Source organism: Rhineura floridana, chromosome 10 (genome assembly GCF_030035675.1).
Source record: "Rhineura floridana isolate rRhiFlo1 chromosome 10, rRhiFlo1.hap2, whole genome shotgun sequence".
NCBI classification, from domain to species: domain Eukaryota; kingdom Metazoa; phylum Chordata; class Lepidosauria; order Squamata; family Rhineuridae; genus Rhineura; species Rhineura floridana.
The window spans coordinates 64,022,084-64,047,952 of record NC_084489.1 but is presented as its reverse complement, the minus strand read 5'-3'; the positions used below and the strand labels follow the sequence as shown (position 1 = coordinate 64,047,952).

The following is a 25,869-nucleotide window of genomic DNA, read 5'->3' as shown; positions in this document are numbered from 1 at the left end:
TTTCAAAGCCTTTTTACAGCCTTTTGTGTTTCAAATTGGAGGTTATGTTCTATTTCTATTTTGGGTGCATTAACAGTGGAATTTGGACCTGCAGTTTGATGAAAAATCAGACTGACTCCAATATGTTGCTACTTCATCAATGACTCTAGCTGTTGGAAAAAAGAGGATGCATATGTTCAGCCTGCTATGTTTAAACCACTTCATTTAAGGCAAGGTGGGCACGGTCAATTAAAAACATAGAGCACACCTAGCATTTTGCTAGAATATGTTTCACCTCCCACTGTTTTATCTTGTGCAAATTGAGACATTCCTGAGGTCCACTGGAGACTATTCTGCAGAAGTCAGTGCCCTTATTCCACAATTATGTTTGGAGTATTTTTAGTATAAATTTCGCAAAGTGTTGCTGTACTTCACATATTCACAGAAACAGAAACAAAACAAAATGATTTCCTAAAGGAAACGTCACTAAAATTGCAAAGGAAATCAGACATATTCAAAGTGACCATCTGAACTATATCAACTGTCTTCATAATGTTGCTTCCTCCCTGCTAAAACAAGATCAGCACAGCACATGTCTTCTTTCTATTCTTTGGGCTGATTGCAGGTGTTGCCACCACTCACCATATGCTCAGAGGCACATGTTACCAAATTCTTCCAAGCTACACAGGAAGTGGACTGGACTGTGAAAGACCAACCCAAATAGTGCTTGCATTTTGACCAATTTGTAGGGCAGTCCAATATCTCAGAGAGGAGGTCAGGTCTCCTGCTTCCCTGGTGCATTCACTTGAGCTACCCAATTTCCCTGCTTTTTAAAGTTTGATAGAATAGCTGTGGGCTATAGGTATGTTCTTAAACCGCAAGGTTTTTTGCCTATTAGTGAATTTCCCTGCTTTTTAATCCGGGAGGTAAGAAATGGGATCCTGTCCAAGTTTGCTGAGAATGGATGGATCATTTGCATGCTTACTGAGTTCAATGGGATTTACTCCCCTGCAATCATGCTTAGGATAGGTGAAACTGACCACAGAGGATGGCGAGGGGAGGAGGAGGAGGAGGGAGGGGAGGAAATGCAGAGGGGAGGACTGGGAAGGGAGGAGGCAGGATGGAGAGGGGAAGAGGACAGGTTTGATCATTTGCATGTTTATTAAATTCAGTGCGATTTACTCCCGTGCAATCATGCTTAGGATAGGTAAAACTGACCGGGGGAGGGAGGGCTGGAGTGGGCAGGGGAGGAGGGAGGGAGAGGAGAGGGGAAAAGCAGGTCTGATCATTTGCATGCTTATTTTCAATGGGATTTACTCCTATGCAATCTTGGTTAGGATAGGAAACACTGGGGAGTGGGAAGGAGCGTATTGGAGGGGGGCAAAGGAAGATGGAGGGGAGAGCAGGTTTGATCATTTGCATGCTTAAAGAGTTCAATGGTATTTATGTCCGTGCAATCATGTTTAAGATAGGTAAAACTGACCATGGGGAGGAGGAAGGGGAGGAGGGGGAAGGGGAAAGAGGGGATTGGAAGGGGATTGGGAGTGAGGGGCAAAGGAAGGGGGAGGGAAGGGGCAAGAGGAGGGGACAGGAGGAAAGAGAAGGGAGGGTGGGTTTGATCATTTGTATATTTTTTGAGTTCAGTGGGATTTATTTCTATGCAATCATGTTTGAAAATGAAAATGGACTGCCTTCAAGTCAATCCCCACCTATTGCGACCCTTTGAATAGGGTTTTCATGGTAAACGGTATTCAAAGGTGATTTCATCATTGTATTCCTCTGAGGCTAAGAGGCAGTGACTGGCCCAAGGTCACCCAGTCAGCTTCATGGCTGTGTGGGGATTCGAACCCTGGTCTCCCAGGTCGTAATCCAACACTGACCCAGGGAAGGGGCAGGGAGTGGGAGGGGAGAATATTGGGTGGGTGGGTACTGGGCAGAAGGGAAGCCCCTTTCCTTTCCAAAAGGAAAACATTGTGAACAGAATCATTCTTTTTCAGGCTTCCCCCCACCTTTTTATTCTACAGCAGACACATGTAGCCTCCTACCCAAATTTAAACCAAAGCTTTCCCTGGCCACATCCACACCAGGCCTTTATTTCACTCTGGACAGTCATGGCTTCTCTCAAAGAATCCTGGGAAGTGTAGTTAGTGAAGGGTGCTGAGAGTTGCTAGGAGATGCCCTGTTCCCCTCACAGACCTTCAATCAGAGTGGTTGACTGTTAAACCATTCTCTCAGGGGAATAGCAGTCTCTTAGCACCCTTCACAAACTACACTCCCCAGGATTCTTTGAGGGAAGCCATGACTGTCTCACATGAAATCAAAGTCTGGTGTGGGTGTGGCCCTCTGATTAGGCAAGCCCAGCAGCTGTGAGGCTTTTAGAACTCTTGACAGTTGGTTCTTACTGAGCATGCTCCGTGCGATCATTGGGTCCCAGCCAAAATTTATTAAATTAATTAAAAATCAGCCATGCATTTTTTAAACTTTTAAACTGCAGCAGATGAAGGTCAGAGTATGGGGCAACGTCAGTATTAGGATTACAGGTACTCTGTGAACATGGCTGATTTTTAATGAATTTCAACAGATTATGAGAACTCTGACAGAAAAAAGTCCAAAAGGGCTCTGAGGTTTTTCTCTCTCTTTTTACACTTTGAACTGTCTATTCTCTCTGACTGTTTTGTGTATCGCCATGAAAATTGACAGGGTTGTTAAGCAAGCGTTTCTGAGTTCAGGACTATAAATTATGTAAGGTTTTGTTTTGAAATGAGCTTATGGGAAGCATCAGAATGGCATGGGGGGTATTTTCAATTTAACATTGCGGAATGTGAAAAATCCCCGCTGGCTATAGTATACAGCCACTCCCGTGGCTGTGTAACAAACATCAAACATAAAAGTATATAAACATAAAAAAAGCAATAAAACTAAACAACAAAGTAGAAGCTATCTCCCAACCCACACGGACCAACCCAAATATCAGAAAGTCCTCCTAAAGAAGCTTCGTTTGAAGGCTGGGGCAAGGCAGGTGGAAACAGCTTCCCCTGATGGCAACAGAGTCTTTCTCCCCTCATAGTCCTTCTCCTGAGGCAGCTCCCATTTGAAGGCTGGAGCAAGGCAGGTGAAAGCAGCCTCCCCTGATGGCAACAGAGTCTCTCTCTCCTCATTAATTCTGTTTACTTGGAAGATTCTTGCATCAGCAGCTTCTTCCCAATAATTCAATATAGTAGGGCCCCACTCATACGGCAGGTTAGGTTCCAGACGCCCCGCTGAAAAGCAGATCAGCTAACCCGCTGGAACCTAACCCGCTGGAACCTTACCCGCTGATCGCAGAAGACCAGAGGAGAAGATCAGCTGTGGCGCGCTACAGCTGATCTTCCCCTCCTCAGGCACAATCAGCTCGAGCGCGGGAGTCTAACTGCCCCCGAGATCAGCTGTAGTGCGCTCTTCCCCTCCGGCGAGATCAGCTGGAGCGCAGGGAACTCCAGCCCCCCCTCCAGCTGATCGCCCCACTCGCACGGAACGCCAAGAAGTGGGGCACCGAGAAGCAGGACCCTACTGTAATTCAAGCTGTCTTCAAATGAAGACAGTTGGGCAGGAAAGCTCAGGAACCTGAACAGAGCTTGTGTACAGCAACTCTGTTGTTCAGAAGCAAAGCTGCCTTTGCAGCCTGGAACTAGGTACAGTAGGGCCTCACTCATACGGCGGGTTACGTTCTGGACCCCCGCTGTAAAGCGAAAACCACTGTAAAGCAGAACCCATTGAATAGAATGGCACGCGATGCCTGAAAACTGTCGTAAAAGCGGAACAAGCGCCATATGCGTGGGGCTTTAGTCTAATTGTGTCTAATTGAGACCGCTGTATTAGCGAAACGCTGTAAAGCGGGGCCCTACTGTATGCAGGAAGGCCTGCTGTGCACTTGAGAATTGTGGACACTTCAGGAACTTGTGTTTTGCAGCGAGGGGAACATTACAAGTGGTGCACTTGATGGGACCTCCCCTCTCGAAAGATACTGATTGGTAGGAACCCCTTATCCCATCCTTAACTGAGTCAGGACAACTTCCTTCCCATGATTCTTAAGTGACTCATTTGACCACAACCAATGTAATGGTTTCACTTTAAGAAGCTTATTATTGGTCTGGCGTTGCTACTCCTCTTATTTATTTATTATACCTTGGCACTGCTTCTTCATCTTAGTCTAAAGATTAGGGTAAAGACACTTGATGGAACTTTTGCATGTTTGAATGCAAGGTGGGTTGGCAGGCTTGTGCAGGAGACCTTCTCAATAGGATGTGCCCCAAATACAAGTATCCAGCCGAGAGACTTTAAAATATCCAAATAGGAGTTAGAAATCCAACCAAAGTGATATGAAATAGACAAGCACATTAGAGTTGCTGTATAACACAAGGGTAAAAACAGGTTGATCCCGCACCAATTAGTTATTTTAGTTTACTGAATCAGTTTCCACAACAGAATGCCCTGAAGCAGTTTACAATTTTGTTCCAATATATTAAATTATGCAGTTATATAGGTCACCCATAACAATAAAACTTCTAAAAATATTCACCCAGGTTACTTAAAACCCAATCTTATTTATGGTGCAGTACAAGGTCAACTTACCGCCAAAATATACTAAGTATTTTTGGAAAGGACAGAGCTGAACGGCCCCCAAGAAAATCAGGTCTCTGCACATAGGAAAAAAAGAAAAACAAAACAGAAGTGAGGATTCATTTACAAACCACGTTTCACATAACTATTTTATTTTATTTTATTTGAGCATCTATATCCTCCACGATCTGGGTATAGCCACTGAGAAGACCCACTCTTTTGTCCCACCCAGCTGGGCTTCCACCCTGGGGAACACAGAAAAGGCTCTCTCCTTCTGATCTTAGCAGGACAACATGGGAAGAAAGCCATTAGCAGGACAACATGGGAAGAAAGCCATTTAGGGCTTTAAAGGTAACAATCAAGACTTTGATTTATGCCTGAAAGCAAGTTGTAACCAGGACAGCTGTTGCAGGATTGGTACAATGTGTTCCTGTTTGGGAGCACTTGTCAACTTCTTTGTAGCTGCTTTCTGGATCAACTGAAACTTCCAAAGGAAGACTCTTGAAAGGAAGCCCCATGTAGACTGACTTGCATGAATCAAACCTGGATGCAACCCAGGCATGTGTTAATGCAGCCTTGCAAACAAGGCAGCAAAAGTTACTAGCCTATCTGCTTTCACCTACCGAGTTTAGTAAAAACAACAACAACAAAAACGCAAACACAACTCTTTTTCAATTTGGTAAAAGCTTCCATTTCTGGTCATCTGGAGGCAATTGCCACTCATAGCTGTTTATAAGAACAGCATCTTCATTTCATTCCCTACTTACATTCTGTTACTCATTAACTCTTGCAATATTTCCTTCTGAAGGGCAAGCACTATAAAAACAAAGCCAGAATAAGAGTTTTGCAATTCCTTCCTTCCTTAAACCATTTTGAGTCCATGCCTCATTTTCTGATGCAAAGTGGTATCTTTTACTGGACTAAGCTGAAAACTGTTATGCAAGCTCTCAGGTTGCAGAAGCCTTTAATGGGCAAGTATTCAATAGCAGAAAAAGCATATAGCACAAAACTCTGCTTCAGGTTCCTCATCATCACACAATCATCACACAATCACTCCACTGCTTTGCTGCTAGCCTTTTGGCAACAAGCAGTTTTATTTCAGAGGGCATTTATACTGGGGATGTCTTTTTTTCTGCTTCATTGTTGCTTTCCTGTTCACTGGATTGTCTAGTTTTGTACTTTCAGCTATTAAATTTGATTCTTTTATGTTAGCTGCCTTAAAGTGCTTTTGCACAAAAAGCAGGATGTTCATGTTAATGAATAAATAACAATGTGCAGGAAAATTCTTGTGTATTGTAGATGAGTTCAAAATGTCCAAAATTTATCTAAAGCAGCCCTTAGAACCAGCAAAGGGAACCTGATGCTCTCCAGGTATTGTTGGACTACAACTTCCATCATCCCAACCAGGCTCGTTGGGGCATGATGAGAATTGGAGAGGGCTGCACGTTCCCCATATTATACAGCCATGAGAGTGGCTGTATACTATAGTCAGCATGGATTTTTTGCATTCCACAATGTTAACTTGAAAATACCCCCCATGCCATTCTGATGCTTCCCATAAGCTAATTTCGGAACAAAACCTTACAAAACTTATAATCCTGAACTCAGAAACGCTTGCTTAACAACCCTCTCAATTTTCATGGCGATACACGCAACAGTCAGAGAGAACCGAGAGTTCGAAGTGTAAAAAGAGAGAGAAAAACAGACCCCTTTTGGACTTTTTTCTGTCAGAGTTCTCATAATCTGTTGAAATTCATTAAAATCAGCCATGTTCACAGAGTATCTGTAATCCTATTCCTGACCTTGCTGCATACTCTGACCTTCATCTTCTGCAGTTTAAAAAATGCCTGGCTAATTTTTAATTAATTTAAGAAATTTAGCATTGAATTCAATGATAATGTCCGGCATGCTCAGTAAGAATCAACTGTCAGTGTTCTAAAAACCAGACTCACAGCTGCTGGTCTTGCCTAATCAGGGGGCCACACCCACACCAGACTTTGATTTCACTTCTTGCCTAATCAGGGGGCCACATCCACACCAGACTTTGATTTCACTTGAGACAGTCATGGCTTCCCCAAAGAATCCTGGGAAGTGTAGTTTGTGAAGGGTGCTGAGAGGAGATTCCTATTCCCCTGACAGAGCTCCAGTGGCCAGACTGGTTTAACAGTCAGCTGCTCTGATTAAAGCTCTGTGAGGGGAACACAGCATCTCCTAACTACTCTCAGCACCCTTCACTAGCTACACTTCCCAGGATTCTTTGGGAGAAGCCATGACTATCTAAAGGGAAATAAAGGTCTGGTGTGGATGTGGCCAGGGACAGCTTTGGTTTAAATTTGGGTAGGAGGCTACATGTGCCTGCTGTATAAAAAGGTGGGGGAAACCCTGAAAAAGAATGATACTGTTCACAATGTTTTCCTTTTGGAAAGGAAAGGGGCTTCCCCTCTGCCAAGTGCCTTTCCCTCCAATCTCCTCCCCTCCCCCTCCCCTCCCTCCTCCTCCCCTCCCTGCCCCTCCCCCAGGTCAGTTTCACCTATTCTAAACATCATTGGACAGGAGTAAATCCCACTGAACTCAATAAGCATGCAAATGATCCAACCTGCCCTCTCCTCCCTCCTTCCCCTTCCTTCCCCCTGCCTTCCCCTGTCCCTTCCCCTCCCCATCTCTTTTCAATCCCCTCCTTCTCCCTCCTCCTCCTTCCCCTCCCCTCCGTCTTCCACCTCCTCCATGGTCAATTTTACCTATCCTAGGACTACAACCTGGGAGACCAGGGTTCGAATCCCCACATAGCCATGAAGATCACTGGGTGACCTTGAGCCGCCTTTCAGCCTCAGAGGAAGGCAATGGTAAACCACTATTCGTAGGGTCCCCATAAGTCGGAATCTACTTGAAGGCAGTCCATTTCATTTTCAAGCATGATTGCGCGGGAGTAAATCCCATTGAACAAAATGCATGCAAAAGATCAAACCTGCCCTTCCCTCCTTCTCCCTCGCATCACCTCTCTTTTGCCCCTTCCCTCCCACTTCCTTCATCCCTTCCCCTCCCCTTCTAATCCCCTCCTTCCCCCTCCCCTCTCCCCCTTCCTCTACATTCTCCTCCCCCCTCCTCCCCCCCATGGTCAGTTTTACCTATCCTAGCCATGATTGCATGGGAAGAAATCCCACTGAACTCAGTAAGCATGCAAATGATCAGGCCTGCCTTTCCCCTCCTTCCCCTCTCCTCTCCCTTCTTCCTCCCCTCCCTTTTCCTTCTTCCTCCTCCCCTGCCCACTCCAGGCCTCTCTCCCCATGGTCAGTTTTACCTATCCTAAGCATGATTGCAGGGGAATAAATTCCACTGAACTCAATAAGCATGCAAATCATCAATCCATTCTCAGCAAACTTGCACAGGATCCCATTTCTTACCTCCCGGATTAAAAAGCAGAGATATTCAATAACAGGCAAAAAACCTTGCGGTTTAAGAACGTACGTATAGCCAACAGATATTTCTATCAAACTTTAAAAAGCAGGGGAAGTAGGCAGCTATAGTGAATGCACCAGAGGAGCAGGAGACCTGACTTCCTCTCCAAGATATTGTACCGCCCTACGAATTTGTAAAAATGCAAACACAATTTGGGTTGGTCTTGCACAGTCCAATCTACTTCCTGTGTAGCTTGGAAGAATTTGGAAGAATTTCTTTTCCCCAAAGAAAAAAACACGCCCTTTGGAGTTCCTCATCTGCATCTTTGACATAAAGAAAACTCTGTATGAAGAGTTTTTGTTGTTCTCCAACAATATATCTACCTCATGCCAAAGAAGGTAGTTCCTACCAAGGCACCCATTCTCCCCTATCTGGCAGTTCCTGGAGGTTTATGAAGCTAGAAATGAGCACTAGGGACAAACACTCCTCCCCTTATGTTCATTTCATATTAAGCCATCGAGTTCCCCATTACTTCTGCACAGGAGACCTCTGGCTTATGAACCTGGCTTGTTAACTGTCATTAAGCAAGAGTTCCTCAGTTTGGGCCTAACGGGGAACTCTGGTTGAATGCAAGCCAGAAATGAAGCGCCAAAGTGGTGCCTGAGGACCAGCAGAGGAAGGAACGCTTGGCCCCAATAGTCATTCCCATGGTTTATTATGAAACATCATTTGAACGGAGACAATGAGTGATATTATCCTATGCTTTCTCCTGAGGTCTGAGCCTGATCAATGGATCTCATGAATGGATAAGTACTGACTTGTTTACCTATGTTCCTACTGACAACTCATAAAACATAATTCACACACTACTATCAATGTTCTGAAGGGCTGTATAATACACAGCAATTACACAATTGGGGCACCAATTTCATTCCCTGTTTCCATGGTACAACTCCTAGAACAGTGCATATCACACATCTAAAAGGCTTCAATTCCACGACAGGTACCTGAAAGGGACTTTTCAGACATTACACAGCACAACTGGGCTACTCATCAATATGTCAACGTTATCTACATTGAGCTTCAGTGTATTCATCCTTATTCTGCCCATTACTGGATCAGAGACTTCACTGCCATGCTGATATTTGAAACAGATATTAACTGGGTGCCATCAGCATACTGATGACACCAAGCTCCAAGTCCTCATAGAATGGATTATTGCACATCCCCAGGGCAATTCCCAAAAGACAGAGCAACAGTTTTGTAGCATTACCTTCTGCAACCTGCAAAAAGAGGAGCAGAAGCTAGTGCCACATTGTCCAGAAAGACACCATGTTTGGTGGTATAGAAAAGCAACCCTCCTCCTGGTAGGAATAAATAGGAATGTGCTCCCCTGTCAATCAATGCTAGGAGGGTTCTCTCTCCACAGTTTAGACTGTAGCCTAAAATGAAACTGAAATGGATCTAATGCAGGGGTTTCCAAACTGTGGTCTGCAAACTTCATTCAGGTGGTCTGTGGCATGTCCACATTAAATATTTATATTGATTTTTCATTATATTTTTACTGCTTCTTTTATTTCTTATGTTGTATTTTACTGAATTCTGAGGAATGCGAATTGTATAAAACACAATATAAGAAAAGAAGCAATAAAGACACAAATAAAAATCATACAGCATCTAGCAGCGCATTACAATTGCTACAACACTCAGAAAAATCATTAAGTGGTCAGCCAAGAGCACCAGCAATTTTCAAGTGGTCTGGGGGGGAAGTTTGGGAACCACTGATGCAGAGAATCACTTTCACTCTAGAGAGGTTTCCTATTGAGTTGATCTGATACAACCCAGTCCAAAACCTCTTCACTGCCCGAGGCAGTAAAGTCATATATTTAAATGTTATAATTCCTTTTTAATTACATTGTAAGAACATAAGAGTCCTGCTGGTTCAGGCCAAAAGCCTATCGAGTTCAGCATGCTATTTCCCTCAGTGGCAGACTTCATGACTAAAGGGAGCCCACAAGCAGGACTTGAGGGGAATAGTCCTTTTCTGCTACTGTTCCTTAGTACTGGGTATTCAGAGACAGCTGACACAGTAACCTAGGAAAAGGAAAAGAACCTTGTGAAAGGGTAGGGAACAGGAAATGAGACAAATGTGTCTACACAGTCAGAGTCAGAGCTTGTTTTCCAGGCAAGCAAATGGGCATTCAGGTTGCATCTTTCAATATGAGTATAGTGATATTTCAGATTTTTGTGCATGTATCACTTGTTGGATTAGGAATTAAGACATAAATAGGATGTTCATCCAAATGTACATGAGAATGGTTGTGCGTGCTCTTTATCTGTGTTGCTGTGTCTAGCCTGTATATTGTGTAGCCTGATCCTAAGAGTTAAATTCAGTTCCAGTATTACCTACTACTGCAGCTAAAATTTTATTGTTTTGATTGATTTACTGTATCTTTTTGTATTAATATTCTGTTCACTGCTTTGGGGTCTTTGGGCCAAAAAACAGTACATAAATAAGCCATAATGTAATAAAATAAATAATAATAATAATAATAAAATTTTATTTGTTAGTTGCCCATCTGTCTGAGTTAACAGACACTCTGGGCGACGTACAGCAATATAAATACAATATAAAACATATACAATCACCAATCACAATATTAACATCAATTCATCTAAAACCATCCTTCAATTAATACAGTATAAAAACCTAACCCGCCCCAGAAGTCCCATAGGCCTGCCTGAATAGCCAGGTCTTTAAGGCTCGGCGAAAAGCCATCAGGGAGGAGGCATGTCGGAGGTCAAACAGAAGCAAGTTCCAGAGGGTGGGGGCCACGATCGAAAACGCCCTCTCTCTGGTCCGCACCAGCCTAGCTGTTCTCACCAGTGGGACCAAGAGAAGGTCTTGTGAGGCTGATCTTGTTTGGCGGCATATTTGGTGATACTGGAGGCGTTCCTTCAGATAAGCTGGGCTGAAACCGTATAGGGTTTTAAAGGATAATACCAACACTTTGAATTGGGCCCGGTACACAACTGGCAGCCAGTGTAGCTCCATCAACACTGGGGTGACATGGTCCCGGCGACGGCTCCGCTTTATCAAGCGTGCCGCCGCATTCTGTACCAGCTGCAATTTCCGGACCGTCTTCAAGGGTAACCCCACGTAGAGCGCATTACAGTAGTCTAATCGAGAGGAGACCAGGGCATGTATCACCCGTGGGAGCAGATGTATAGGAAGGTAGGGTCGCAGACTCTGTACTAGATGTAATTGGTACCAAGCTGCCCGGCTCACTGCCTCAACCTGAGCCTCCATGGACAGCTGGGAGTCTAAAATGACCCCTAGGCTGCGGACCTGGTCCTTCAGGGGCAATCTCACCCCATTAAGCACCAAGTCGAAATTTCCCAACCTTCTCTTATCCCCCACTAGCAACACCTTGGTCTTGTCGGGATTGAGCTTCAGCCTGTTCTCTCCCATCCATCCACTTACGGACTCCAGGCAATTGGACAAGGTATCCACAGCCAACTCTGGTGAAGATTTAAATGAGAGATAGAGCTGCGTGTCATCCGCATATTGGTGACACTGCAGCCCAAAACTCCTGACGATGGCTCCCAGCGGTTTCATATAGATGTTGAATAGCATGGGGGAGAGGATAGAACCCTGTGGCACACCACAATTAAGAGGCCAAGGGTCTGAAACCTCATCCCCCAGTGCAAATTGTAATACAATATAAAAGAAATAAAATAATCAATGAAAGTACAACTGAAAATCATACAGCATATTGCAATTGCTCCAACAGACAGAAAAAAGTATTAAGTGCGACGCTGAGACCTCAAGCAAATTTCAAGTGGTCTGTGGGGAGAAGAGTTTAGGAACTACTGGCGTAGACTATCATGGCCTAAATGGACAAAATAGTCCAATCTGGTATGTTCCTACAATCATTGCCAAGCAGTAAGGCTCCAAAATAAACTCAGGTAGTCTTTTTATATAGATTTTTGTTAATTTTTTATTAACCGCAAGTTGCCTTGTGTGTAGAAAAGCAACTAACAAATTTCAGAAAATAAAATAACTTTAATGAAATAAATGAATAAATAAATAAATGTTCATTTGGATGAGTGCCTTTAGTGATCCTGGCCACTTCATCCCAGGTAACTTCCCTGTTGTACCAGAGAATTGTGTGGGAAGTAATCCGCAGCTGTTTTAATGCTTCGGGTTTCATTCTTAGGCTGCAATCCAATACACACTTACCTGGGAGTAAGTCCCGTTGAACCCGATGGAGCTTACTTCTGAGTAGACATGTACTGGATTGCAGCCTGAATGCTTCAGACTCACACAGATTTGTCCATCCAAGATTCTCCCTGGTCCGTGGTCAATTTTTCAACAGTTCATAACCATGCAAATCAATCCTATACTTTTCTACCTAGAATCAAACAGGGAGAAAATTGCGGCTTTGGTTGTTGTGATAGAATAAAAGAGCTCTCTATGGGTTGCGAGTGTTAAAATGGCCATGCTCATATGCAGTGTTAAACCATGATTTAGTGAATAAGCTTTGGGCCCATGCTCTCCTTCCCTCGCCTCCCATGGCACCAGGCGCAAGAGTTTAGGAGGCATCATTGCTACTTTCTTGTCTCATTATGAGACAGGGTGGGGGGAAGCTTTACCTCTGTACACATCCCCCCAACGATCTTTTCCCCAAGCTTAAAAGAACCCCCAAACATTTTAGCATTTCCTCGTAGGGGACCTGCGCCAAGATCGTTTTGGCTGCCGTTTTTTCCACCTGTAATTCTATCACGAGGTTCCAGCCTTCCTTCCTCCACAAGGCGCACACACCCTGCAAAGCGGCTTCATGTTCCCGCTCCAGGCGCCTGCAATCACCCACCAGCACCCATTCATTCACCCAATGACCTCCATTCGCCAGGCTAAGCTCACTTACCACCTCCGCCGCCTTCCACACGGGCGCTGCAAGTCCTACAGTCGGCTGTGGGCTGCTGCTGCTGTTCCTAGCGGAGCCCAGACTCCGCAAAGGGCCGGCGAGCCACGTCGCCCGAGAAGAGCAGGAACAGCAGCAGCGATGCCACCACCGCAAGGCCATGGCGGCGTCCTCCGAGCCGGCCCTGCTTCTTCCGCCGTTGCTGCTGCTAGGACCCCCTCCCTTCTTGAAGCAACTATGGCGACCCGGACGCGGAAACCCGGCCTATGGCGGGAGAGGAGCAGCCAACAGCTCCTCAGGCGCCTACACAGACACCAAGGAGGGTCCCGAGGGAGTAACTAACGGGGAGGAGCGACAAGACTCTGTGACCCAGCCTCCTGCCTGCCTTCCAGCGACAAGAAAAGTTGGCTCAGCGGGAAAAGGAGAGGAGGGCCGCCTTCCCACGTCAGAGGAAATGAGGTATAGTGAAGGCTTATTCGGTTAACAGGACCGAAGGGGTTTTAGAGTTGTCACTTTGTTTTTGTATTTTGGAAAGCCTCCTGCCGAGTCTTTTACAGGTGCATCAGAGGCAGAAATTCCACAGATGAAGCTTTTCTCGGATGCCTCTGTGCTAGAAAGTGCTTCACCCACTGAGTTTATGTGCATAAGTTTATGCTATACCAGTCAGGAACTCAGTGAGGGAATCACTTCATGCCATTAAAGGCATATGAACCCTGCCAGAGGAAGGAGAAACGGCACTCCTAACTTGGGGGATGATTCATAGTTGTAAGTAGGGTTGCCAGGTCAGAAGCATCCCAAACCCTGAGGTTTTGGGAGCGGGCCTTAGTGATGTCAGGGAGCAGGCCCAAGTGATGTTATTAAGCATGATGTATTAAGCACGATGAAGGAGGTGTGAAAATAAACACACTTTTTCTATCGTGGATAAAATCCTCTCTCTTTGGAGCAGTTTCTGGTTAAGGAAAGCAACAGGATGCAAATTACCCTCCTCATTGGCTTGCATCAAGGCACATCCAGTTCCCGACTCTGAGGCATCTGTTTGGGCTATGAATGGAGCATCAAAGTTAGGTGCTCTCAAGATAAGAGTACTGTATTTTCAGGGTGTCAAAGGCTTTCTGACACTGATCAGACCATTGAACTCTGCTAGGTTGTCGCTTGGAGGGAGAAATATTTAAGATATGCAGACAATACCATACTACTAGCAGAAACCATGATGATTTGAAATGAATGCTGATGAAAGTTAAAGAGGAAAGCACAACAGCAGGACTACAGCTGAACATCAGAAAGATTAAAGTAATGACAACAGAAGGTTTATGTAACTTCAAAGTTGACAGTGAGGACATTGAACTTGTCAAGGATTATCAATACCTTGACACAGTCATTAACCAAAAAGGAGACAATAGTCAAGCAAACAGAAGAAACCTAGGACTGGGGAGGACAGCTATGAGAGAACTAGAAAAGGTCCTCAAATGCAAAGATGTATCACTGAACACTAAAGTCAGGATCATTCAGACGATGGTATTCCCGATCTCTGTGTATCTCACATGTCATATTGTAACTAAATTACTATTCACGCTCAAATTGCTATTAAAAATCTGCATAAACACTAATAACCTGGATATCCAGAATATAGAATTGGAAGTAAATAGAAGTGAAAAACATGTGGAATCCTTCAACACCCTAGAAATGTGTTGTTGTTTTCAAAAAAATCAGTTTACCTTTTATTTCAATATGTCACAAACCAGTTCCAATTTCCTACATAACTTTTAATTATCTTAATTCTTTTCCTCTGCAAAATCTCACTTGAACTATAATTTTTCTTAGGCTCATGCACTTCACCCTCTCCTCCTCTGGTGTGCTTTCGCTTTTGTCTTCAGTTAACCACAGTTTAACATTGTCTGAACCGTAAGCTGTGGCAAATCTTATTGATGGTTCATTGAAGCAAGACAGCTTCATAAACTACTGGGCTGAATATGTTTGAAGTTGCCTTTTTCAGTAAACCATATATAAGACTAACCATAGTTTGTACAGGCTTGAACATACAACTAAACTGTGGTTAGATAAAAATGAAAGCAAAGGGTTCTGCTATCTTCTCTTGAAGCTGGCCAAAGCTCATATATCGCTAAACCCAAACAAGGCCATTCTATTTGTGCACAGTGAAATCACTTAGGGGACCATTTCTTATTTCTCCTGAAAGAGTAACACAATGTTGAGGTCTTAAGATAGGTTCTCAAAGAACTGCATAGATGTGAACTGCATAGGGTTACAGGAATCCCTTACTTTAAATGGTTCTTTCTTGATACACTTTATAGCTCTCATCACTCCTTTTATTTGAGAACAAATGGGACTTTTGTTATATATTTATTTACTTCGTTTATATCCTGCCTTTCCTCCAAGGAGATCAAAGCAGCATAGGTGGTTCTTGTCCCCCTTCATTTTATCCTCGCAACAACCCTGTGAGGTAGGTTAGACTGAGAGATAGAGATGGGCCCAAGGTTGTTCATTCAGCTTCATGGCTAAGTGGGGATTTGAACTTGGGCCTCCTCAGCCCAAGTCCTATAGAAGTTCCTTGTGGATAGTTTCCTCTATGATTTTTATGTTGCGCTGTGTGTAGTTGTGTTGCTTAATTTCATTTAAAAGCAGCACCACAGCAGCAGAGAGTAACAGCAAATGTTGAAATGTGAGTGTGCCACCGTGTGTGTGCGTTTGCCTAAGAAAGCAGGCTTTTACCCTGCATCAGCATCACTGAGACTTGACACTTAGTAAAATAAAAGCTACTTTATTTATAGAAATACATAGTAGATAGAAAAGGCATACCTAGTTCTAACTAACTAGCTAAGTTGGAAGCATAACACCAAGGTGTAGGAGTTAGCCCCATGCTTGGAGAGAGAGAGCAGAGACAAAGGGATGTCTCCTCTCTCCCAGACAGCCGGAGGACGAAGGAGTGGAAAGGGCGGAAGGTGGAGGGGCAGCTTCCCTAAAGGCATCACAGTCTAGTGACAGAAGGAAGTCAGTCAGCATCACAGGTAAAAGGTAAACAAAGCCTATCCATCTGGAGGACCCTAGCTCTATCTTCCCTCTGGAGCTTAAACAAAAGAACAAAACAGGAGTTGCTCTTGCCCCACTTCCAACATTTTAAAACAGATTTTTTTAAAAAGCCACTCTTAGAGTGATATCCTTTACCAAATAATGTCAAATCATTAACAAGGGCATTTTTTAGAATTTAAAAGGAAGCAAAAAATGAAATGGACTGCCTTCAAGTCGATCCTGACTTATGGCGACCTTATGAATAGGATATTTAGAGGTGGTGAAAGATTCAGTGCTAGAACCTTGAACTCACTGCAAGTATCTCTTTTGGTTCCATGCAGACTTGAGACTACGTTAAGTTCTAGGACTCAGTATGTCAAGGTACTGTGTAGCTCCGTGGTTTCTCATTTGGTTAATGTTGGTATATCAGTCTGGATGCTGCCTCCTGGACACTGTAATTGCTGCAAGTAGTTTTAGCCATGTACATCATTACATCAATAAATCAAACGTGGATCAAGACTATTGTGAAAGAAAAAGAAAATTATCTAATTTTGGTGGATGGAGACTTTGCACAGAAAAATTCACAGGTACTTTTCAACCACTGTTGCACTAATATAAGAATATGAATATATATATATATATAACCCACTCTAGTACTCACATTTTGTTTGTTTTACCATTTTAATATAATATATTTAATACAAAAAGATAGCTATTATATTACACAGTAATACCTCAGTTAACAAATCCATGTTAATATAAAAGATACCACTTTAATATAAAAAGATAGCTATATATATAACCCACTCTAATACTCACATTTTATTTGTTTTACCATTTAATATAAAATATTATATATATAAAAATATAGCTTTGTGATATTCCTGTGCTGCTTTCTACCCTGGGGGACTCAGGGTTCATCTGCATGATGGTTTGCTGTGTGTTTGGTGCTACTTGCATCTCCTTTAAATTTGTGTGGTTCACATTATGTTACTGGCAAACAGAAGCTATGACACAGGTTTCCCCCTGTGATTCTATACTAACCCAATCCACTGATAATATGAAAAGGGGGAAAAAAGCATCTTCACTCTATATCTCTAGTGCTTGCAGACCTTTTGCTCCAATGCTTTTAGGTGGGTGTGTCAATCTTTCCCTCCTCTACACCTACTCCCTCCTGCTCCCTTCATTCATTTTATTTCCTGTACACTGACAAGCAACTTCTAGTTGCTCTCATCCACTCTGCTGGCCTTGTTTATGTTGCTGCAAACTGCCTTTATTTTCTTTTTCCCCCAACTTGTGCACAAAAGCATAACACTGCTCAAGCAAAGATTCGTATTTTGGCTGTATCTTACCAGGGAAAACACAGATATTCGCTGTTCTGCGTTGTTTTTTTAAAGGAACCTTTTCTGCAGCTGAAGAACAGACTGAACATGATTGGTCACCTTAGCAACCATAGGGAGTGGAAATGTACAATTAGAGGGCAGGGCCACAAGGAAGAAGATCCTCCCTAGAGGAATGCTTGCTTGTGTGAATGGGAAAAAGCAATTGGCAGCTAACTTTTGATAGGAACTGTGGACAATGCAAATGAAAAGAGAAGGTAAAAGGTTATTTTCTATGAAGAAATGCTTCCATGTAGATGAGCCCTCATACTTTGAGTAATGCCAGTGGAAAGGTTTATTTCTTAAATAAATTAGTTACACTTATACTCTGCTTTTTTCATCTCAGTCATTGGCTTCATTTGCATAAGGCTAATTTAGGGATGGTTTAGCCAAAGTGCAATTTGTTTGAACATCTGAACCCGTCTAGCAGACTAACCATGGCTTGCTTTCTGGCTTCGTTGGTTTACAAACCATGTCTTGTTTTAAGGTATCCTCCAGATAGGAAGTTCCTTTTAAGGAAGGCTTTTTTAAAAAAGTGAAACTGACAAGATTTGCTTTGCTATTGGTAAACATTCAAGCCTGTGCCTTGTTTTAAGGTGAAATTGACAGCATCTGTCTGCTTTTCTTTAAGGAGATCTCTTGCTAGGGAGGGAAGGATCCAATACAATTCAGAGAAGGAGGGGGAAGGGGAGGATACCAGGTAGGCACCCTTTAAAACCTCTATTGAAGCTGTCCCCACCATCTATGAGCGGGTGTAGGAACCTATCCGTATTCTTTCCGTATTATTCCTATCTCTGGTACCAAAGTTTCTGTTAAAGAAGTAATGTCCAGGAACGCATCTACTTTGTTAACTGAGGTATTACTGTATAGGTTGGTATTGTGTCCAAACCCAGCAACCTTGCTTGACCATGGTTTGTTTGGCCACCCCATCCCAGATGTTGGCCAAACTACAGTGGAATGAGGCAAGAGCAGCTGAAAAACAAACCAAGCTCTGAAGAAACAAGCCATGGCTTGTTTGCTTGTCTGTGAGATGACTTCTGCTTTATTGAGCAAACTATGCTTAAAATAAACAATGGCTTAGCATTATGTGTGAATTCATCCATTGTTTAATATTACTCAGCACTCAACTCCTTTCCAAGTATGATTTTAAAGGCAATATAAATCATAGGGTTGTTTAATTAGTATGCAATGTTATGTGAAAACTACAAAAAGCCAAGTGTTGCCTGAAATACTAACAAATTTATTGTGGCATAAGTTTTCGAAGATCAGAGCCCACCTCATGAAATGCAGTTCATAAACAGGAATCTGTTGTTTTTGCTGCACAGGATTAATGTGACTAGTCCTCTGGAACGTTATGTGAAAAGATTTTGCTTGTTTCTTTCAGCTACCCTTCCCATTGATCCCATTCAAGATAATTATGTTCGTGAAGCGCGAGACTTCATTTTTTCAGTTGTTTATCCTACACCGTTTAAATCCAGAGTTCTGCTTGTAGCTGTTTCAAAGGTTAGACTCCATTTTCTTTATGTGGAACGCCTAACTATATGAGACAGTGTTACTCTTTTGCCTAAGTGTGTATTTTTTAAAATATTGGGAATCTGAGTAAACAAAATATTGCTTGCATAATGTATCATATAAAATCACATCCCAGTTTGCAATGGGCATATGGAAACTCTTCACTCATCACTCAACTCCTTTCCAGGTATCCATGCTAGCTTTACCAGAACATTTCCGGAAATCCCTAAAGATTTCCACCACCTCTGTACAGGTGGAGTTTTCTTCGTTACGCAACTCAAGGCACAGTAGGTGTGGAAGTAGTTCTTCGCTGTATGAGAGAGAAGAGCTCACACTCCACCCTTTTTTGTTCTCACATGGGTATTGTCCCTCCCTTTTCATTTCACAGTGATGTCGCAAGGCCACTGAATAAGCTTCAGACCTGAGAAGTATCCAAACCCAGTACTGATGCCTAAAGGATTTGTAGAGGAGGCAATCCAGCTCACAGCACTTCCTGGGTTTGTGTGTCATTTTTGCCTCCCTCCCCTCTCATACAGGTGCTACTCCCGTCCTCTTTTCTATTTAGCATTACAGTGGAGTCGTGTCATATGCACATTTAACTTACGTGAATTCAGCTATATGCACTTCCCCCCCCCCCGCAAAAAAAATTAAATAGTGTGGGCAATTCCACCCACCATTCTAACCAGTGAACATATGCCCTGGAGTGAGCGTGAGATGGAATGTGAATTTGCCATTCCCTCAGTCGGTCTCAGTTCCCATATGACTCTCATAGTGTGAACATATTGCCACGCTGAGTGTGATTCTAGTGTTTAAAGATATGTATTTTTCATAGTGTACTTTATGGATAATTTAAGGGATTTTCAAGGGTAATTTTGACTATATGCGATTTTTGTCTTAGGCACTGACTTCAGAACCTAACCTCTGCATAGAATGCAACTCCACTGTACATCTGCACTGGCATTTTCACTAACCAGAGTTAGCACTAAACCATGGTTTGCAACAATAGGCAAAAGCAGATTTGCAAAATGAGATTATTGAAAAGACCTGCAAACCAGCATTGTTTGTAAAATGAAAAGGGAAGTGGATGCCTGCATGAGAGGGGGGGAAAGAAGGCTTCTGAGCCCAGGAGGTGCTCCCAAACTCTTAATTTTTATTATATCAATTTAACATATGCCTCAAGTCATTGAGGTAAAATATGCTTTTACTAAAATTAAGAGCAAAAAAAGAAAGCTTGCACTGTTGGGGGGGGTGAAGAGAAAAAATATGCATGGCTCTTTGGCAGCTGTTGTATTGAAAACATGAAATGAATTTCCATTTGATTCCAGGTCCATTCCTTTTTTGTGTATAAAGTGCTGTACAATTCTCACCTTATTAAGCCACACAGTAATCCTATGAGTGAAGCTGAGTGAATTGTTGCAGAGCCCCTGAGTTGGCCTGAGTAGGGCTCTAAACTTTGGTTTCTTGTGTTGTTGTGCAGTACTGATTTCTGTTTACCCAAAGGTCTTGCACTGGAGGTACTGAAGCTTCTCGCATAACTGCAAACTCCTTGGAGCGTCTCTAAATACAGTGCTCACCTGCTGCTACCATTGCCCTAAAATAATACACAGATTCAGATGATCTGTGTTACTGGTATAGTATGTGTGTTATGCTTGGGGAAGGAGCAGGAGCAATCAGAAAGTCTCTTGTATCACTTCTGCTGCTGTAGTGCGAGTGAGTTCTATGAAAAACCACTTAAATAAGTGGCCTGTGCATTTCTAACTATGTGGAATGTCTTTTTACTTCTAAGTATGTTCTGTGTTATTATTCCCCGTTCAGGAAGTCTTGGAAGATATTTTGGACCTCGATGTGTCTGTCTCAGGCTCAGAGGAGTTTCTACAGCTTGTCAGTGGTGCAAAAATCGTCTTGGGATCTCTGCCTCTGGCCCACAGATATGGTGGCCATCAGGTCAGTAATACTATAATACTTGCTATCTCATATGATGGCAACAACATTTATATCTAATGGGTTTTTCTCTTTGAAAAGTATAGAAAACTTGGGGTTTTATCTGGAGGCAAATTGTATTTTTGTGTGTGTATTCCAGCTTTTAAAAAGGGAAGTTCATAAGGCATCATTTTCTAACGACCTGGTTGTTACAAGCACATTCCAGTAAAATTATGTTTCTACCGTAGCACCATGTGTAAGATACAACTCCCATCTGTTCTTTTCACTAGCACTCCCTTGCTGTTCACCTCTTAGAAGTAGGTAGAATAATCAGGATGCTGAAATGTGGAGATGGAGTACCTCAGTTACAATGGGACAAATTATTTTTCTCCTTTTTCATTTCCTCCCATTTCTTCTCTCATCTCCTTCAAGGTTGCTCTCCTGTATTTGATCTGGTCCTAGGCAAAAGGTGCCCTGTCAATTAAAGGAGAGGGTTCAAAGGGGCCTGAGAAGGACCATGTTCACTGAGATACCACCCACTGTAATAAATAAGAGCTCACCCCAATGAGCTACATTATTTCTGTTGACCTTGTTCTCTTCCTTGTGTAGCTTCGCCTATTTTAGTACTGCAAATAACAGTGCAGTTCCATCTTCATACAATAAGGATTGATGGTTTAGGATAGCCTTTCCCAACTAGTGGGCCGTCAGATGTTGTTGGACCACAATTCCCATCTTTCCTGACCATTGGCAATGCTGGCTGAGGCTGATGGGAGTTGTGGTCCAACAATGGGCTTATCCAAACGGAACAGGATAATCCACGGTTTCCATATTCGGTTTGTCATCTGATAGTCCTCACTTTGCCTTTTAGTTCGCTCTTTCCCAATTAAAAAACCCGCTTTTTTGCACCCGCACACGCAGCGGTAAGACCCCTACATTCTTTTTGCTTTTTCCAGGCTCCGCCTCTAAAACCTCCCCCTATCAACCAATTGGTCAGCAAAAAAATTACGTATGCTCCTCTCCCCCTTTGCAACGAAGCACAATATGGCTGTAAAAGAGTTCTCGCCTGGGAAGGAAAGGCTGCTGGTCGGTTTCACGCCTGCCTTTCCATGGAGAATGAAATTGACAAAGCCTTCCAGTCTTGAAACCGACCAGAAGCATTTTTCTTGTTTGCATTTGCCATATTACACTTAAACGAATGTATGTTTTTCTGCCTTTATTGATATTTAAGGAGATATACACGCTGGCAATGCACTCATTTCTCCAAAAAAGCAAGAAATGTGTCACCCCCCTCCTTCTCCCTTTCCTTCCCAGGGAGAATGAAATTGACAAAGCTTTCTGGAGCAGGCTTGAAACCGACTAGAAGCCTTTTTCTTGTTTGCATTTGCGATATTACACTTAAAGGAATGTATGCTTTTCTTATTTGAAGCAAAAACCCCAGCAAGTAGAATGAAATCGACAAGGCTTTCGGAGGCAGGCTGAAACCGACCATCCCCCCTTTCTCATTTGCTGTGCATTGCAGATCTCACCCAGAGCGGCTGCCCAGTTTGCAGGCTGGCAAAAAATAAAATGCATCTGCGCAGTAGTTGCAGACCCCCCCCCCCAACACCCCACCATCGCGATGATTGGTTCAATTTTCCCGGGCTTATTCTTGCACATGCACAAAAGTGCAGATACGTGATTGGCTGGAGCGAGAAGGGGCAAGGGGAAACGCCCAAGAACCGCCCATCAGCTGTACAGTCCACGGTATAGCATCCTAACTCCTGAAGGCACAGCGGATGATTCCCGATTTTAAACAGCAAATCGCATTTTTGCCAGTATTGTAAGGAGCAGATTTAACCCACGAAAATGCGTAACAGCGCGAGATGTCATTTGGACGACCGAAAAATAATGAACACACATAGCGGGCATGTCACACATTTTGCAGTCGTCTGGATGAGCCCAATATCTGGTGGCCCACTAGTTGGGAAAGGCTGGTTTAGGACATGGCTCTAATGTCACTACATGTTGGAGAGTTTACATTCCAGTACATTGTCCTCCGATTCCCAAGAAGGCCAGGCCTTTTTTTTAATTTATTAAAAAGAACAATTCTCTATCCTTTATGGCTCCGCAGCAAATCTTAAAAGCTGCCACCAAATCTGCTACAGAGTCTGAGACTGAAAGCAGATTCTAGCAGCTAAGGTGAGAGAGATTTATAATGTAATCCTGTATATGCCTTTTCCAGGCTAAGTGTCACTGAGGTCCATGAGACTTAATCCTAGGTTCGTTATATAGGATTGCAGCCTTATTCATATTTTACACTTTGCTGCTTCCCGTGCACTTGAGCTTTAGCTCCTCTGCATCCACTTGCTGCCTGCAAATATTTCATAAATCCCATCTCTTGACATATTTCTCTGCCAAATATAGAATAGAATAAAATATAAGTTGGCTAGCACCACCCCAAAAATATTGCTGTGTCTGCTGAAGCTGCTTGTAGAAAATTTGCAGAACTTGTTTTTGTAACGTGTTGAGTCTCACCTTCACTAGATTTAGGAATGATTTTCCAGTTATCCATTTGCTGTAAATAATATAGAATAATAATATATTTTTTATCTTTCTTGTTAGTTTGGTAGCTGGGCAGGTCAGCTGGGTGATGGAAGAGCCCATTTGATTGGCGTTTATACAAACAGGTACTGTATTCTTAAATGGTCAGTCACTAATTAATATGCTGCTGGCATTGATATCTCAGAAAGTATGTTAACAATAATTAATAGTACTAATACAGCATCACATATAGCACTTTTCAGGGATTCAAAATATTGGCCAGACTGAAGTGGAGGACACTCTGTTGACAGGGATGATCCTCCCTCTGGGAGTGACTGGCAGACTCCTCTCCAGGGAGAGGAGCCATCCCTTTCACCAGACTGACCGTGTCTGTGGATCTGACAGGATGTGGGTTTGGCTTGCTCTGCAGCCCTGTCTCATCTGTGCAGATATTGTTTTGTCTCCGTAAGGTCTCCTTTCCTGCTTATTGTGCTGTGTGAGTGTGAGATCTTTACCCCTTCCTTCCGCCTGTGTCCCTTGGGCTTTGGTTTAGATTCCATTCTCCCCTATTCCCCTGCTGTTCTGGAGTTGGGGGAGCAGGTTGTGTGGGGGTCTGTGTTTCTTTTTGGATTTTATTTTACTACCACTGGGCATGGAATACAGGGGCGATAGAGGGCTGTGTTGACTAGCAGGCAGTCCTTGCACTCCTGTTCTTCCTTGCTGTCTGTATTGTGGGTGTAACTGGCATTTTGGCAGGAACACCGCTTTTTTGGCGGGCACTCCATTTTGTTTCTGTCCCACTTCTGTTGCCGTCATTGTTTTTTTGGCAGGAGTGTCATTCTGAAAGGTGTTTTTCTGTTCACTCTGTCCTTTACCACACCTCCCTCTTTTTTCAGTCACAGAGCGTTCGGGCGTTTTGGTCTTTACTGCTGCCTCACCGCTTCCTCTGGCCTGTGTGCATTCACCGAGAGAGTAGATTTTGTGTGTGAGGGTGTCTCTCCCCACACTCTCATCCTCTGGGTGGTCTAGTATTGTGTGGCGGCAGCAGCAGCAGTGCCCACCAATAGGCTAATAGGTGGGTTGGCCTGTGGTCACTGGGGGAGAGCTGGCTTTAGAGGCTCATTCCTGTCTAGAGGCTTATAGGCAGGAGCACCTCTCTTACCCTTTTTCTGGGGTTTCCTAGTCGCCTCATATCCAGGACTTTTTCTAAGACTTTCTGAGGGCTCCCTGCTTCCTTTCACCTCTGTTCTCCAGTAGAGTTTTTTTGGGGAGGGGCATTTGCTTGATATTTGCTCCACCTCTTGAACATAATAATTGGTGTGGGTGTGGGGCAATGGAACCCCTGAGTCTGATTGCTCAAGGGGATAAGATGTCTGACTCACATGAGTCTGTGGTCTCTGGGTGGAGGCATAGTGTCTCAGTGACTTCTGGGTTATTAGGGTCTGGCCTCGGTTATTGGTGGCCAACACGAGAAGCTCCTACCAGCTAGGGAGTTTCCAAGGTCTTTTGCATGGTTGCAAGCTGGCATCTGTCAAGGATTTAGAGAAGCTGTTCCAGTCCATCTTAGGTGATCTTTGAGAAGGGGCTCTTTCCGTGGAAGAGCTTGAGGTGGTTGCTCCACAAGAGCACTTGTTCCTTCTGACATTTTCTTGCCTCTTTGGCGAGAGTACATAAAGTGTTGCAGCTTTCAGTGGAGGTGTCTTTGGTTGAGGGTGCCAGTCTCAGGTTTGCAAAGCCTTTCCTTCTGCTACCGCTTAACTGGCCACAGTGCCCTTTCACCATTTGAGGATATTTGAGATGTGAAAGGGGCACATCCCAATAAGGCTAAGAATGTTGCCAAACTACCAGGTGGCATTGCTTCCTTCCTGATAAGGTAATGTAGCACCTTGGATTTCCTTCAGTGGCCCAGCTCGTGGCCATTTTGGCACCTAATGCCACCATCTCCTCAGAAAAGGAAGGCTCCCGAGAGAACCTTATGATAAGCCCATTGAAGGGGCTCTTCTACACAGTTTTGAGGTGGATGCTCTGGCTTTCAGGGCTGTGGCGACCTCCTCAATTTTCATTAGGTCTGTTTTCATGTGGGCTGAGGAATTGGAGGCTATGGAGGATGTTCCCAAATTCCTCAACTATTATTTGAAAATCATCTCTCATGTTTCGTCCCTGACAGTGGATGCCTCGCTGGATGCTCTCCGGTTTTCCACTAGGTTGATGGCAGCCACCATGGTGGCCAGGTGTATACCTTCAGGTTGTTTTTGGTTACCAAAAACTTGCAGACAAGAGGTTTGCTTACAAAGAGTTAAAATTTATTGAGTAACTTACAGCATTCAGCCAAGTATTCCCAATAAAAGTGGATCAGTCCCACCGCTCTGCAGTAGCAGACGTCCGAGACTGAACACCCATACCAGGCACAGGTCATGTTTATATAGCATAAATCTTGGCACATATTATTGGCATACACATGAAGTTACATATATGATTAATGAGTTTATACACTTTGAAGTAACACATAATGACATCTGTTGCATATAATTGGTGGTTCTGACCTTTTCATAAAACACCTTCAAAGCAGACTAATTGTTAGAAAACTATAATATCTCTACTGGAGCACCTTGACA

The 25,869-nt window shown here is 43.5% G+C and overlaps 2 protein-coding genes across 2 annotated transcripts in view; one reads left to right on the top strand and one right to left on the bottom strand.

Moving 5' to 3' along the window:
• The window catches only part of PDSS1 (decaprenyl diphosphate synthase subunit 1), a 28,458-nt gene extending 15,113 nt beyond the window's left edge, over nucleotides 1-13,345 (bottom strand). The window contains exons 1-2 of the mRNA XM_061585722.1: nucleotides 12,903-13,345; nucleotides 4,591-4,655 (exon numbers count right to left, since the gene is read on the bottom strand). Of these exons, the coding sequence (XP_061441706.1) occupies nucleotides 4,591-4,655; nucleotides 12,903-13,061 (224 nt within the window). The 5' untranslated portion in view covers nucleotides 13,062-13,345. The remainder of the gene's footprint in view (nucleotides 1-4,590; nucleotides 4,656-12,902) is intronic.
• Nucleotides 12,938-25,869, top strand: part of LOC133364849 (protein adenylyltransferase SelO-like) — a 56,290-nt gene continuing 43,358 nt past the window's right edge. Inside the window, exons 1-5 of the mRNA XM_061585724.1 lie at nucleotides 12,938-13,358; nucleotides 16,265-16,510; nucleotides 18,687-18,805; nucleotides 20,630-20,758; nucleotides 23,336-23,400. Of these exons, the coding sequence (XP_061441708.1) occupies nucleotides 16,297-16,510; nucleotides 18,687-18,805; nucleotides 20,630-20,758; nucleotides 23,336-23,400 (527 nt within the window). The 5' untranslated portion in view covers nucleotides 12,938-13,358; nucleotides 16,265-16,296. The remainder of the gene's footprint in view (nucleotides 13,359-16,264; nucleotides 16,511-18,686; nucleotides 18,806-20,629; nucleotides 20,759-23,335; nucleotides 23,401-25,869) is intronic.